We start from the raw sequence: 14,499 nt of genomic DNA, 5'->3' as shown, positions 1-14,499 counted from the left end.
AATGAAATAAATTATTAGCTTATTTTAAATTTTTTGTCTTACTAGAAACTTATTGTGGATACATGTCAGATGAAGGACAGACTCGGAATTTTTTGGGGATAGAAGCTGAAGTTAATATGTCGGTTTACCGTCATAAGCTTGATATCTTAAGAGGTGAAGTCACTGCCCTGGTCAAATTAGGACAAGGTCGGGATTATTCTATGAAAACTTTATTCGACCACTTGGGAAATCTTCGACTTACTGATTGGTCTTAAATATAAATCAGAAAGTGATGCTTTCGAGCATACAATATAGTGGACATCGTAAGGAAATACAAGCTTGCCTGCTTTGGACTCGCCTGTCAAAGACCTTGATAATATTTTTCAAATAAAATAATTAACCTACGTGGCACTGCCCTCTTGGAATAAGTACTCTGGCGGCCAACGCTAGACTTTACTAATAATACTGACATGGAGCCTTTAGGCTGCTTTCGCCGACATGGAAGAAGATTTCTCCCATGACTGAAGGTAGACCAATGGCTAATGTATTCCGAGGGTAAGTGTCTGTGTTAAGAAAAAGTGTGTCAACTTCGAAGTGCTAGGGAAAGCTGATAGAACCTAAGTTCTGCTTCAAGTAAGCACCGTTTATGAGGCTTAAAAAACCTATCATTGCTTCATTTTTTTTTCCTTGTTTTTTCGATGTTTGCTTATTTTATTGTCTTATTTTAGTGGAAGAGGAGTTCAGTCATTTTGAGAAGTTGATAACCAAACTTGGCGATGACAGAAGGAATGGTCAGAAATGTTCCACTGCCTCGATTATTTATGCCTGCAGTCTGATTAAAGCCAACGGCCCACAATCAGAAGCTAATTTTAAAAGTCAGTACCAATTCTAATATCATTAATTCCTAATATGGCGTCCTCATGCATGTTTATTTATAGTTTAATTTGTATCAGCTACATACGGTCTAAATTTCTTCAAGTCTCATTAAAGTTAATATTTTAGGGAAGGGATATTTCAGAATCCGCCTTTACTTTAATTGTTGCAAAGTCAGCCATGATTTGCACGCTTTAAAAAACAATATTCTGCGTTATTGGAATTAAAGTCGCTGATTTTTGCAAAGTCTAATTTGCAAAATAAGTTATTGCTATAATTATAAGATTGCTATTTTGGTAATCCATCTGCGGCAAAGTCTATATCAGGATGCCCTCGAATGGGGTGTTAAGAGGTCATCAGGAAATATGAAAGGGAATTATGACTTCATCATTTTTATTTGCAACCAGGTACATATGCTGGGGGGGGGGGGGCTTCTGGTCCTTACCACCCTAGGTAACTAGATTCTACGATTTTTCTTAGTGAAAGGAAAAATCGTCGAATCTTGTTACCTTATATAAGGCAAGCTGCAAATTGTTAGAAGTGGTATCTAAATCTCTTGGAAAAAAAAACTTTATTTGACTATCCACTTGAAATTTCTTCTTCTGTCTGTACACGAGATGAGATTTTCAGTTAGTCTGATCGACTCTCAAAAATGGGAGTTGGTCGCAGAACTTTTGTCCTTCCAATGATTGTTCGTGATTTCTAGTTAATTTTAAGCTTCTGGAGCTTAATTTGTTCCAACTGCAGTCAAATTCTGCTTCGGTAGCTGGATTTTAGTAATACGTCGCCTGACGGAAAAAAATACCATCGTGTAAATTCAGATGGGAGTCGAAAAATCAGTTTTTCCTGTCGGCCAAATTTGGTTAAAAATAAATAAATTCTTGTTCGAAAAATATAATACTGATGATTAGATGGACAAGTAAGTTTTTCTTAAACCTTTCTTGATAAGTTCTTCCCAATCCTCTCTTGAAGCGCAAATCTCGATCAGGCAAAATCCTCCTGTGCAAAAAACCTGTGTGTGATTCTTCGTTCTTAGAACCTGTTATCATCCAGCTCAATTATCCCTTTATACAAATCATGCATTTGGGCTGTCGGTATATATAGATGCCGATTTTTGCAGAACTCAGGACCCCACTGGCACCACTCCAAAGCTTCAAAAATAAGGTCTCAGGGGCAAGTGCTAGTACTAATCGCGTACTTTCACAACTTTTAAGCTAGGACTTTTATGTATCCAAGGCTGTTTTCTACAAGTATATTACGCCTTTTCCTCCACCGAGCTATATCATCGACTAGGTGGTGTATTTAAAAATTATCATAAAACACAAACTTCTCAAGCTCTAATATTAAAATATGCTTCTATTGTCATATAAGCCATATATATATATAAGCCATAGCTTATATATAAGCGATATATGAGCCATATGTCATATATATATATATATATATATATATATATATATATATATATATATATATATATATATATATATATTATACCATACTAATATACTTATATATACTAAAGAGAGTTTTGAAAAAGGGGGGAATACGCACTAAAAGTCAAGGAATCTTAATGAAAATCAGACCATCAGATTCAGCGTATCCAAGAACCCTACTGTAGAGGTTTCAAGCTCCCGTCTGCAAAAATAAGGATTTTTTTTTATTTTTTATCGGAAGAAAGATCACGGATGCGTTTTTTTTTTTTTTTTTTTCAGGGCTGATCGCATCGAACCAGTAATCCTAGTTTTAAGTTTTGATGCTGCTGCTTACTTTCAGTTGAAAAACTTGTTGTTCTTTTTATATACCTACAAGAGGAGACACCCCGCACCAAGTACTTGAAGTAGGATGCTGTACTGTCATTTGGAATTAACTCCCTAGGGAAACTATGCCTGAAAACCCGTTTGTTATTTTTTTTTTAAAGGTCGAGAGACAAAGGAAGAAGACTTGGTTAAAAGGTTGACTAGTGACATATCAGGTCATTTGTTTCTAGTGACCATGTGCCATGAAGTTTTTTATAAAAAAAAAAGAAAAAAGTTTATTTTCACAATATGAATGTTAAGACCAAAGCAATTCAACTTGCCAAAATGGACATACGAGCTCAAATTGAATGCACAATACCAATAGTATATACTATATGGGTTATATTTTTTTTATATACGGACTCGGTGAGTCATTTCGAGGAATGCTCTTGAAAGGGCACGTTCTGTGGATCAAGAATGACAGATTGCCAAAGATTTTTCTTTTCGTCCAACCGTCTAGGCCGTCTGCGGTTGGGTTGGGAGGATGTCCTAAAGAAAGATTTAAGGGAAATTTGAATTTCCTAGGAGGGTGTAAGGAGGGAGGCTTTAAATAGATTAGGACAGGAGCGTGCGTAGCTGTGCTGGCCTCAGATGGCGTGGTGCTGCGGTGAGTTGTTGGTAGTAGTGGTAGTAGTAACAGCCATAATTTGCTTGGTAAAATTTGCTATTTTCTGTTAGAACTTAGCTTTATTTCGATTTAAATGTTAAATTCAGACTGGATTTTGCATTTGCTCCTTTGCCTCCTTTTTCAGTTCTTTTGTGCGCGAGGGAATTTTTGTGCGTAATTTTGTGCGCGAGGGAATTTTGAATTCAGGTTGTGTGATTGCGACTGGAATATTGCTTGTGTTGCTCGTATTATAACCTTGTTTTCCCTTTTCAGTTCGACTATTCACTGCTATACGCTATTAGTTTGTTCGGAATCGTATAGCTTGACTTCATTTTAACCTTGAGTAAGGTGTTGAATCTAAGAGATTAGTAAGTGGATTCATTGTGTTCATTTACGCGTGAAAAGGCATATTTTACGTTAGTAGATTATTACGGGTCAAGCAGAAGAACTGTTAAAATCGCCAAATTTCAACCCTATTTATGAAAACTTCTGATTTAATAAAACTTCTGTTTTCACAATATCACCAAAGAAATTATTGGGATCCTCAGTTTCCATTAATAATTGCGGAAACAACTAAAAGCTATAAAGGCAGTGTCTCTTTACCTCTGTCTTCAGTAAGTGTTTGCTATTACTAACTTACTTGTACTTGTTGCACTTCAAGCTGCATCCAGGCTCATCGTGGTGCCCAGCAGACGACGACAAATTTCTTTCCAGAGATTTGGCTCTAGGGTAGTAGGCTCCATAATTTCAAGCCATTGACGATCCCAGCGTCGCCCAAATTTTTGGAAACCCCCAATAGGCTCTAAGTCAGCCTTGACTGCCGCAAGCCATGTTTTCTTCTGTCCTCCTGCTTTCTTCTTCCATACTGGGAGTGGAAAGCATTTGAGGAATTTTTTGGTAATATGCTCTTCTGATCTCCGCATGGTGTGGCCAAACCATCTCAGACGCCTCATTTTTACAACATCAGAGACAAGTGGGTCATCCCCGCCTCTTCGTTCGAGACTCTGTCTGAGAGGCGAATGCCTAGTATATATCGCAGGCATTTGTGATGCAATACGTCCAAGTTTGACCCTTCTGCTGCTTTCAGTAACCATGTTTCACACCCATAGAGAAGAAGAGAGGGTACCATGGCTTCGTAAACTCGGAGCTTTGTGCGTTGAGATATTTCGCTACGCTACCAAAGCGAGTTCTTTAGCTGCAGAAAGACGTTCTGTGCTGAGGATATGCGATTCCGGATCAAGCATGGGCACTGTTTCTGTTTTCCGTTTCTGTTCTGTTTTAAAGTATCTGTTTCTGTTCTGTTCATGCAAAAAAACAGAAACAGATGACCTGTTTTTTATTTACCTGTTCTGTTTCTGTTTTTATAATAATCATTTTGCCTTGTTTCTGTTTTTTTTTTCTAACTGTTTTTCTTTTGTTCTCGATTTTACTTTATAGATTCGAGAAGGAGATATTAAGAAATATCGAACTTACAAAATATTGTTTGAAATCTTAATACGAAATTTTGAAGAAGCGTGGTTACGCCTCGTACGGTTTTTAGAATTGGAGCGTTAATACAAAGTAGAAGTAAGTAAAATAATGGAACTCAGCTAGGCAAAATTAGGGCTTGGGCGTCAGATGACAGTAGGTAGGTGTGTAAATGGAAGAACGGTAAAGGTGCAGTTTTGTTCCACTAAAGCAACTTTTTCTCTAGTGTATATTATTCAGTCAATTGAGCAGCAAAGCTGCATAGGTACTGTCTAGATGAAGCAGGATTCAAACAAATCACTTATTGCCGGATATTCTGGCTCTATTGGTAGGGCCTCTGTATCCTACATTACATGGGAAGTAATCTGCATCTTTAACCGGGAAAACTTTAATTCAACGGCTTTTATGGAATTTATGCTTCTAGATAACAGTGACTTGCTATCATTACCATACTAGCCTATACATGATAAACACCGATTATTAATTGCAAATTTTCTTAAATGTTTAGTCAGAGTGGAATGTAACTGTATTTAAGTCTTGTCGAGAAGAAATATATGTTTTTGCTGGCACGTTTTATTGCATCAACATAACAAGATATACTTTTTCGAGATGCCAAATATACTTTTCTCATGTTAATAAAACCATCTCTAAACATAATCAATGGAAACCCTTTCAGGGAAAAGCCTAGAGTTGAAACAGTGTCCTAACTAGCTGATTCTGGCCTAGCTGGCCAAAGTCTTATAAAATGCTGATACACTTTTCTCATTCTGTAGGATAACATAACTTCCGGTGAACACGGTAGTTTTTGCCATACAGCACAATGAATTAAAAAAAAGAATGTCACTAAGCAGTATATTATTTCTTATATCTGTGTCTTAAACACCTGTTATAGACAAGAAAATGCCCGTAAAAATTAATATTGTGCTGCAAATTTTTAAGTCTTGATGAAACCGTAGTTAGGAGCTGTCATTTTGCTTTTATTTGCCGACAGGTTTTCTTGGCTCATTGCGCAAACGAAACCGCTCAAGGGGAAATTGGCCCCTTTCCCCCAATTACCCGTTGAGGTGAAAGAGGTCAGATATTTGGCTGGAGGGGCAATTTTCAAAATGGTAGGCTACAGGACGGTGCTTCTAATTTTGTGAAAAATCCTAAAATCAACCTGTTTTTTAAGACAAGCATGATGTCATTTTCTGATGAGAATTTGAATGTTTCAAGACATCTCTCTGGGTACCCTGCGGAAAATGAAGCAAAGAAAGTATTAAGTGCAACTTCTGTAGAGCGTCTCTAAAGGCTAAAGGTGTCTCTGCCATGACATTTATATACTATCCTAAAAGGAAGCACACAATTGATATGCACAAAGATAAAGCGGCTGGTGCCGCAAATAACAAACCCAAACCAACTAAAAAAAAATATCAAGTCAGGCTGCTTCCCTTGAGAAAGCTCCAGATAGTAAAGCAAGTGACACTGAGGAAAATGGATTAGTGAAATCTGGAATAAGAAGAGCAGAGATACAACGTTTTTTTATTTCCAATCGATCAAAACAAGCTGGACTGTGGATGCTCTGCTGCAAAACCCTGTTTAAGGACAAATTGTCACTTTCTGTGTTTGATAAGCCAGATATGAAACAGCTTATTTAAAATAAAACAAGAGGGGCAAGTTTTGCTGCGAGAAAAAAAAAGAAGTTCAGAAGACTTCTTTAAGATCTGCCGCTCAGACTATCTTGACTTTTCACTGCTGGTCTGCAAAAGAATCTGACTTTATAGGTATCACTGCCTATTACCACATAGAGATGAAAAATGAGCAGAGGTTGCACCACTATCTTTCACATTTCAAGAGGCATAAGCATTCTCATACAACTACTAACATCCTTTCAGCAATTCAAGTTGCAATCAGGAAGTTTTCAATGACAAATAAGATGTTCCGCGTTGTGACTGATTCTGGGAACAATGTCACCGAAGCCTGTAGGATATGAGCCCTTTCCTGAACTTCATTTTTTAACATTGTCTTCATTCTTCTGTTGCACACGTTTTTGGATTTTGGTCTACTCGAAGCTTAGTCTATGACATCCCTGAAGAAGATTGCTTGGAATCCTTTGATGAAGTCGAAGATGTCGATAGAACTAGTTAAAATGATTCAGACGGTCTTTTCTGTTCCTTGTTCTGAAAACTCCGAAAATGAAGATATGTTTGCTGAAGAATCTGAATAAACTGATGCAGTGTCTAAGAAAGAGGGAGGTAAAAGTAAAGGAGAAGAAGAGTGGGGAGCTGGGAGTCTGTCAAAAAACGAGGTTGCAGCACAGGCTATATAAAGACACGTTACACTTGTTCAAACACTGATAGTCAACGGTGTCATTACCCCTTTTCCTTTGGGAATGAACCATGAAAACGGGTCTACGTAATCTAAAGCTTGCCCGCTCGTATTCATAAAACAAAAGTTTAAAGTAGTAACACTTTCTATAACAAGCAAGTATATGGGTTGGAGAAAGTATTTTCTGCTGGAAAGCGACAGAAATTTTCAAAATAAGTTATCAAAAAGTACAATTGCCCTTATATTTGCATCCTTTTGAAAATCTATTTAAGAGAAGAGAATGCTTAAAGAAAGTATTGTGTAGCGAATGGTCTAAGTTTCTTTGAAATTCAGAATTTGAGAAATTTCATTTTATATATTTACCTAAGAATGAATTCGGTGTAGGGCCTAGAACTTTATTTTCTAGCTCAAAGCGCCGTAAAAATATGCGAAGTACCCTTAAACTATGAATTTTCCTTTTGATTTGTCTCTCACACACATTGGCTTGGAAATAATTAATCTTTAGAAGTTGTTTTAAGCCGCGAGGCAAACGAAAATTTTTGACTTGACGGTAAGAAGTGTCATTTTCACGTGCATTTTTCTTCTTTCATGCATTGTTTCAGATGGCTTCCAAACATCAGGATGGGGGAAGAGGAAAGCATTGTCTGGAGGGGGATACTGTCCCCCGCCAAAGCAACTATGGGATCTGCTTAAACACTAATGACTTGAGCTGACTGCGCAATCTCAGGAAGAAAATTATATTATTTTCAAAACGTCTCAAATAACTATTATGAATTTCTGGGAAATTCGGGGAGACTCTGTATAAGCAGCGTATTTTTGAAGAAAAAGAACGGGGAATTGGAAGAAAATAACCATAAAAAAGGATGGCAATGTTGTGGACATAGACAGTTTTGCCCCTTTATTGCAAAACTTCTTTTTGGGATAAATTGCTGCAATAGTACTAATAATAAACCAAAACTTATCAGTTACAAATTTTTTTTCTTCTTTAAGCTTTATATGTTTGAAAAACAGCTGTTTAAACAGCTGTTTTTCAACGAAAACAGCTGTTTTCTGTTTTTACCATAAAACAAAACAGAAACAGGCCTCCTGTTTTTTTGTTGACCTGTTCTATTTCTGTTCTGTCTCATTCAATCCCTGTTTATTTTTTTTCTGTTTCTTCAGAAAAACAGAACAGTGTTCATGCTTATTCCGGATCTCCTCTGATGATTCCCCAGTTGTATTTATCATTGAGCCAAGGTATTTAAACGACTGAACGTCCTCGATTTGACTACCATTTAGGGTCACAGGGGTGTCATCCATCCCATCTGTCCGCATCGTTTTCGTATCGTTTTTGCTATTAGGTTTGAGCTGATTGATTTCCATCAGTTCTTAGAGAAGCCGGTTATTAGAATTGCACCTTTAACTAGTGTTGCTAATAAATCGAGTATATATTTTCTAAATTTAGCTGATCACATCTATGATAGAATTTCCAGTGCTTATATAAACATTAGTCCCTGATATGACTACTGCTTGAACTGCTAGACTTCCTAGGATCGACTTTGATTTGTTCTACGAAAGCAATCGTTTCTGGCGCGTTTTCAGAAGGGTGGCCCTTAGACCCGTGCTCCCAACCACAAAATCTCAAGACTTTACTATAATTCACCCGCTGTTTATGTTTTTTACCGTCTTAACCCCCCCCCCCCCCCCTCTACTGAAAGGTTGTTATTGCATATGTATCTGGGTCCATTGTTAATTTTATTATGTAAGTCATGTTTGATTGCCGAACTCTTGATTCTCTTCAGTTTCTCATATTCTTTGTTGTCTATTATTCATCTATTTTACTACTATTCTTATTTTATTTTTTCTGTTATTCTTTTTTTAAATTTGTTTTCGTCTTGTTGTTTTTTCTAAAAGCCTTAATAAGTACAGGTTCACTTATAATATGTCTACACAATAGGGATCTTTTGCCTACATGTTTTTTGTATTGTTCCTTGAAATTATAATAAACCTGATCAGGTGAGAAAATGGGACCGTTGAAGATAGTGCTGATTTTGATTCTATTTCAAGGCCAACTGGACAAGTGCATTGTGGAAATTCGGGATGCCTGTCGTGACAGTTCAATTGACCAAGTTGCCCGACTACATTTGCTGGAAGTGGTAGAATTGCGAGGAAATAAATGGCATCAGAATGAGAATATGGCTGCTTATTATCGTGAGACATTAGCCAAACTAAAGGTAAAATCACAAAAAAAGCGAAAAACATTAACCAAACTAAAGCAATTGAATTCGTTGCTGAAACATCAGTAAACAAACAGTCTTCCCCTCTCTCTCCGTTCCTCTCTCTCTCTCTCTCTCTCTCTCTCTACCTCTCTCTCTTTTTTTTACGGCTTAAATTGTTTATAGTCCAATTACACAAAAGACCTTTAAAATAATCATATAGAAGTTCAGTTGGTCTTTTGTAGTCAATTTAAACGAATATTTTTTTTTTATCATATAGCCATTAGCCGTCCACAGTGAAATAGAAGAAATGGAAAAACTCCTTAGTAAAAATCAGAATTAAACTAAAAACCAAGCTTACAAGAACTTTATCGTATCTACTTTATAGAACTTCCTCTAGACTGATATAAAAGGTCATTCATTCATGCAATCTCTGATGAAAATTGCTGACTTTTGGCTGCCAGCCTGACATTTTTTGAGGCACAAGGTCAGGATCAATCTTTACTGACAAAAATTTGCAACTCTATAGGTATCTGTTTATTCAAAAGTCGATAAATGGATTTAACTGAAGTTCGCTCAGATATACACTTAAAGCTAACTAACACTCTAGCCAGCCAAGATCGTTGGGTATTATAGGGGGAATTGCTGCGTGCTGGTAACCTCACCCCTCAACCGGTACACTTGCTATGGTTCCCGGTGTTTACCCCCCCCCGCGGAAAATATCCCCTCGCGGAAAATGCCCCCCCCCCCCTGAAAAATAAGGATTTCCAAATTTGAGAATTTTACTTGAGTTTTTTTGTTTTTTTTTCCGTATGGGGAAGGAAATTTGGTATTTGTGTATTATACGCTACTCTCTCAAGTTTACGCTGCGTAAAACTCGAGAACAAACCGGTTTCTCCGTTAGTTTCTTTCAGCTTAGCACGAGACAAGACAAAGACTAGTAAAAGAATAGACGGGAAATGTGTAATTTGGGCTATATATTTGCACATTAGGTGGGGGGGGTAAAATATTTGGACAGTTTGAATCCAGAAAACCATTCTTACTTCATAATATGCAGAATAATTGTATCTAACAGATTTCGCATGCAGACCTTTTATACTTTACGTTAACCCCCCTAATGTGCAAATATATAGCCCAAATTTGTTTCTAAAGTAACAAAGAAAACGGTGTGTTCTTGAGTTTTACACGTCGTAAACTTCAGTGAGTGGCATATAACACACAAGTACCGGAATTTGTAATGGAGAGAAAGCTGGATTTCACGTTATTATTTAAAAACGATCAGAAATTAAATTTAAAAAACAAGTTTTTTCAACGGAAAGTAAGGAGCAGCATCGAAACTTAAAACGAACAGAAATTATTACGTATGTGAAAGGAGTATCCCCTTCCTCGAGATCTTGCCCTTTACGCTAAAGTTTTCACTTTTGTCCTAATTCTTTAAGAACGATTCCTGAAACACAATGGTCGTTTAATTAGAAAAATAAGTCTTGTTTTAAAATTGTTTAAAAAAAAAATCTTTAACGTAAAGAGCGAGGTCTTGAGGAGGAGGCAACCCCTTTCATATATGTAATAATTTCAGTTCGTTTTAAGGTTTGATGATGCTCCTTACCGTCAGTTGAAAGACTTGTTTGTTTTTTTTTAATTACTTACAGATAATATTTTTTAACGTGAAACATAAGTTTTAAAGAAAAGTAAAGAGCATCATTATACAAAAAAAAATGAGCAGAAATAAAGCCAAATAATATTCAAAATAAAAGCTATGGAGTCTAAGAGAAAAAATATATAAAATATTTTTAAATAAGAAATGAACGGAAATTATTATTAAAAAATGTTTTCCACAAATAAAGTTTTGTCAAACAATAATAAACAGCCTCGTTAAGCCAAAAATGAGTAGAAATCAATTGAAATAATTTTCCAATCGTAAAACTATTACAAACCACCATAAATGAATGGATTAAACCCAAAACGAACAGAAATTACAATAAATGACCGATTCAAACTCAAAACGAGTAACAATTAACATTAGTAGGCCTGACAACCCCCACACACCCTTAAGACCAGAACTTAATTTGCACTTTACTGAAACCAAAATATATTTTAAATGTTTTCACTTTTTTTACTTTAACGAATAAGGAAGTATTAAAACTATAAGGAATAGGTATCAGAATATGTATATCAAACTGATAATACACGGTTACTTGTTTTTTTTTTTTTTTTTTTTTTTTTTTTTTTTTTTTTTTTTTAGTGTAAATTATGTTCTGGTCTGAAGAATACATGGGTGCTGTCAGCTGTACTCCTTTTAATTTTTGCTCTTTTTGAGTTTGACTAGGCTATCTATTGTAATTTTTTTTAGTTTTGGGTTTCATTTATTTATTAATGGTGATTTGGGGTAGAGTCGAGAGTCTTTTGATTCTTAAAAAGTGAACAAGAACTTTCAATTTCCAATCAAATGAGCCCTCTCCGAAGTTTTACACTTGGAAGATAAGAAAAACAAACTCGTAGAATTTGACAACGCTTTCGTCCGTAATGTTGGTTCCCAAAGCCAATTATTCTTTCAAAGGATAGCTAAACCTTGTTAAACTTTTTGGTGCCATATGTTTTAGCTTAATTTTGAGGGTTGTTCGCCTATATTTTCTTCTTCCTCCATTTTTTTTTACTTGCCACCCGCAACTGCCAAAGATTTTAGAAGTTCATATGGATTTTCAACACTGAAGGATTTGCGTTTTTGTTTTTGTTTTTTTCTAAGTTTTTAAGATACCTCTGGTGTGTAAATTTCTCTTTTTCCCGTTCCTTAGCACTTTTCAACGAAACTAAAAAAAACACACTCAAATAAAAGTCTCAAATTTGGAAATCTTATTTTCCACGGGGGGAAGGGGATATTTTCTGCGAGGGTATTTTCCAGGGGGGAGATAAACGCCTAGAACCCTTGCTATAACACTGCTCGTCAGAAATATCTACAGGCAGGAACTTACTGCTAATAGTACCGCAAAAAGAGTTTTGTTTGATGTACCGCTGCTAAGTAGAATGACCTCCAAGCAGAACTTACTAAAAAAAAAAAACTTCTCTCAGCTGTTAGTTTCAAATATATTGCCTTACTCCTTAGTCCTGCTTTCCTTCCTTCAAAGCCGTCTTTTTTTTCCTCTGCTCATAGCGTCTTCCTGCAAGTTCGTAATATATAAATCGGATTTTCTTTATACATTATAGATGGACGACCCTGAGCTGATGACCTCTGTTCCTAGTAACTTACACGCCCTTCAGAATTCCCAGACACATGGTTCTTTGGCTTCCCAGGTACCAACGCTTATGCCCGGTGAAATTTTGAAGAATTCTGGAAAGTTTACAGCGCCATCTAAAATTCCTGGGAAAAATTATTTGAAAGATGAGGTTGTTATTAGAAATGCTGATTCTGGAAAAGGTATGATGCATAATGCGACTTTTCTTTCTATAAATTTGTCTTGTGTCAGTCAATTTTTAAATCATGTTAAATAAAAACAAATTATGTCAGTTTTAATTTTAGGTTAATTCTTGAAATACTTTTAATTGTGTTAAACTTTAAAAATTTCATCTCTAATGGAAGTAAAGAGTGAATCTGAAACCTAAAATGAACAAAAATTATTTATTCACGTCCTATTAAGCATATATCTATAAACTCATGCAAATAAACCGACTGCTGATGTTTCCTGTGTTTTAGGATTGTGCTAAAATAGTCCTTTACTGAAAACTCAAGACAACGTAGGATTCAGAAACATAAAGCATTTTATCGTATAAATAAAGTATTTTAGGATTTCTGTATATAGTTTAAGTTCGCTTATTTTGGCTTGCCTTCTACAAATTGAGCCCAGAATAATGAATACCTCTCTTTTCGGTTCTAAAATGGTTTACTCCACAGACTCCAGGTTACAACGCTATTCGCGGAGCTGTGTGCCAAGTTTAGTTCGGGTATGTATATATATGTATATATATGTATATATATATATATATATATATATATATATATATATATATATATATATATAAACTGCAAAATACCATGTTTAGGCCATCCCTATGAAAGTTTGTATCCTTTTTTTTCAATAAATGATTTGATCTAAAACGGATTATTCCATCAAAACGAATACCCGTAAAATGGGTATTTTCTGCACTAGTCCAAAAGTGAAACCGCCTTGATAGTGTTAAGATCAACTTCAGAATTGGCATCATGAACTGAAATTTCCCGTTTAGGGGCATCCTGCAGTTTTTTAGGGGCGTGCAGTTAAAGGTAGCTGAATACAGCTATCAAACTTGCCATTTTCAAGCAAGTACAATTCAGTTACTGAAACCGAAATTTTTTTGACCAACTACAGTTAGATTAGAACGAAATTTGGCTCAGTTCCAAAGACATTTCAATTATAAGTGATAAAAAAAAGTGGTCATAACGATCACACCTTACTTAGCGTGTTTCTCTAGAATATGCCATTCAGAGATCAGTTCATCAATTTAGCTGTAAATCCTGAACATGGTTATGTAACTTTAGCAGAGAGAGGGTGGATTTTGATGGTTGGCAGCCAGGTAGCCCCTAATATTTAGCGTCGACCTTGTAGACCCTAACGTTAGGATCTCTCTACTTTCTGCTTCTATTAAGTGTTACTTTCATTTAAAGATGATTGGTTTTCTGTTACATAATGCTGTAAGATATTCCTCTTTTCCTGATCCAAACGTCTAACAGATTTTACGCCCTGACTGGTCTACTGAAATAGGCTGTTTTTTATTCCACGGGCGATAAAACAGCATATTCTAAAAATGTTTTTGTAGTAAATTAAAACATCATTTCAGTTTTTCCTCGTCAGTCACAAGGTTTGTGTCATATTCATGTGGATTTTCATATTTGAAATATCTGTAACTAAGTATCTAGTTCAAAACGATAACTACTCATTCTGACTTACCTTCAGGATGGTAGGTTTTGGGTATATTTTTGGGTATATTTTGCACTTTGAGCATCTCTCTTCTTAGTCGAGCAGTAGTCAGCGAGCATGTTAGGTGCCTTGGTACCTCTTCTCCATTTGATAGATTTGCTGATGAAAGGGCTCACCCTATTCATTGCTTCAAGACGAGTTGCATCTCATAGCGGTATGCCAATCCAGTAGGTCAGACACTATATCTGGATAGCTATCTCATATGTGGTTTCCAAGAAAAGCACAACATAAACTTTTGGAAGACTGTCAGGTTGCTTTCTCCAATGAATTTAGTTTACTTTTGAAATGGTCATATTTATTAATGACTAATTTGCGCCTCTGTA

General features: G+C 35.9%; 1 protein-coding gene across 3 annotated transcripts in view; it reads left to right on the top strand.

The window, feature by feature from the left end:
• The window catches only part of mxt (Eukaryotic translation initiation factor mextil), a 75,019-nt gene that overhangs the window by 11,627 nt on the left and 48,893 nt on the right, over positions 1–14,499 (top strand). For all 3 annotated transcript variants that reach the window (XR_016142502.1, XM_089097635.1, XM_089097634.1), the window contains exons 3-5: positions 708–854; positions 9,079–9,245; positions 12,429–12,639. Coding sequence is in view for 2 of the 3 variants with exons in the window: in XM_089097635.1 (XP_088953761.1) it covers positions 708–854; positions 9,079–9,245; positions 12,429–12,639 (525 nt within the window). In the remaining variant the exon portion in view is untranslated. The remainder of the gene's footprint in view (positions 1–707; positions 855–9,078; positions 9,246–12,428; positions 12,640–14,499) is intronic.

The sequence above is a fragment of the Artemia sp. Qi Xiang Cuo genome, chromosome 12, assembly GCF_049724085.1.
Source record: "Artemia sp. Qi Xiang Cuo chromosome 12, ASM4972408v1, whole genome shotgun sequence".
Lineage (NCBI taxonomy): Eukaryota > Metazoa > Arthropoda > Branchiopoda > Anostraca > Artemiidae > Artemia > Artemia sp. Qi Xiang Cuo.
This window is presented reverse-complemented; position numbering and strand designations above follow the sequence as displayed.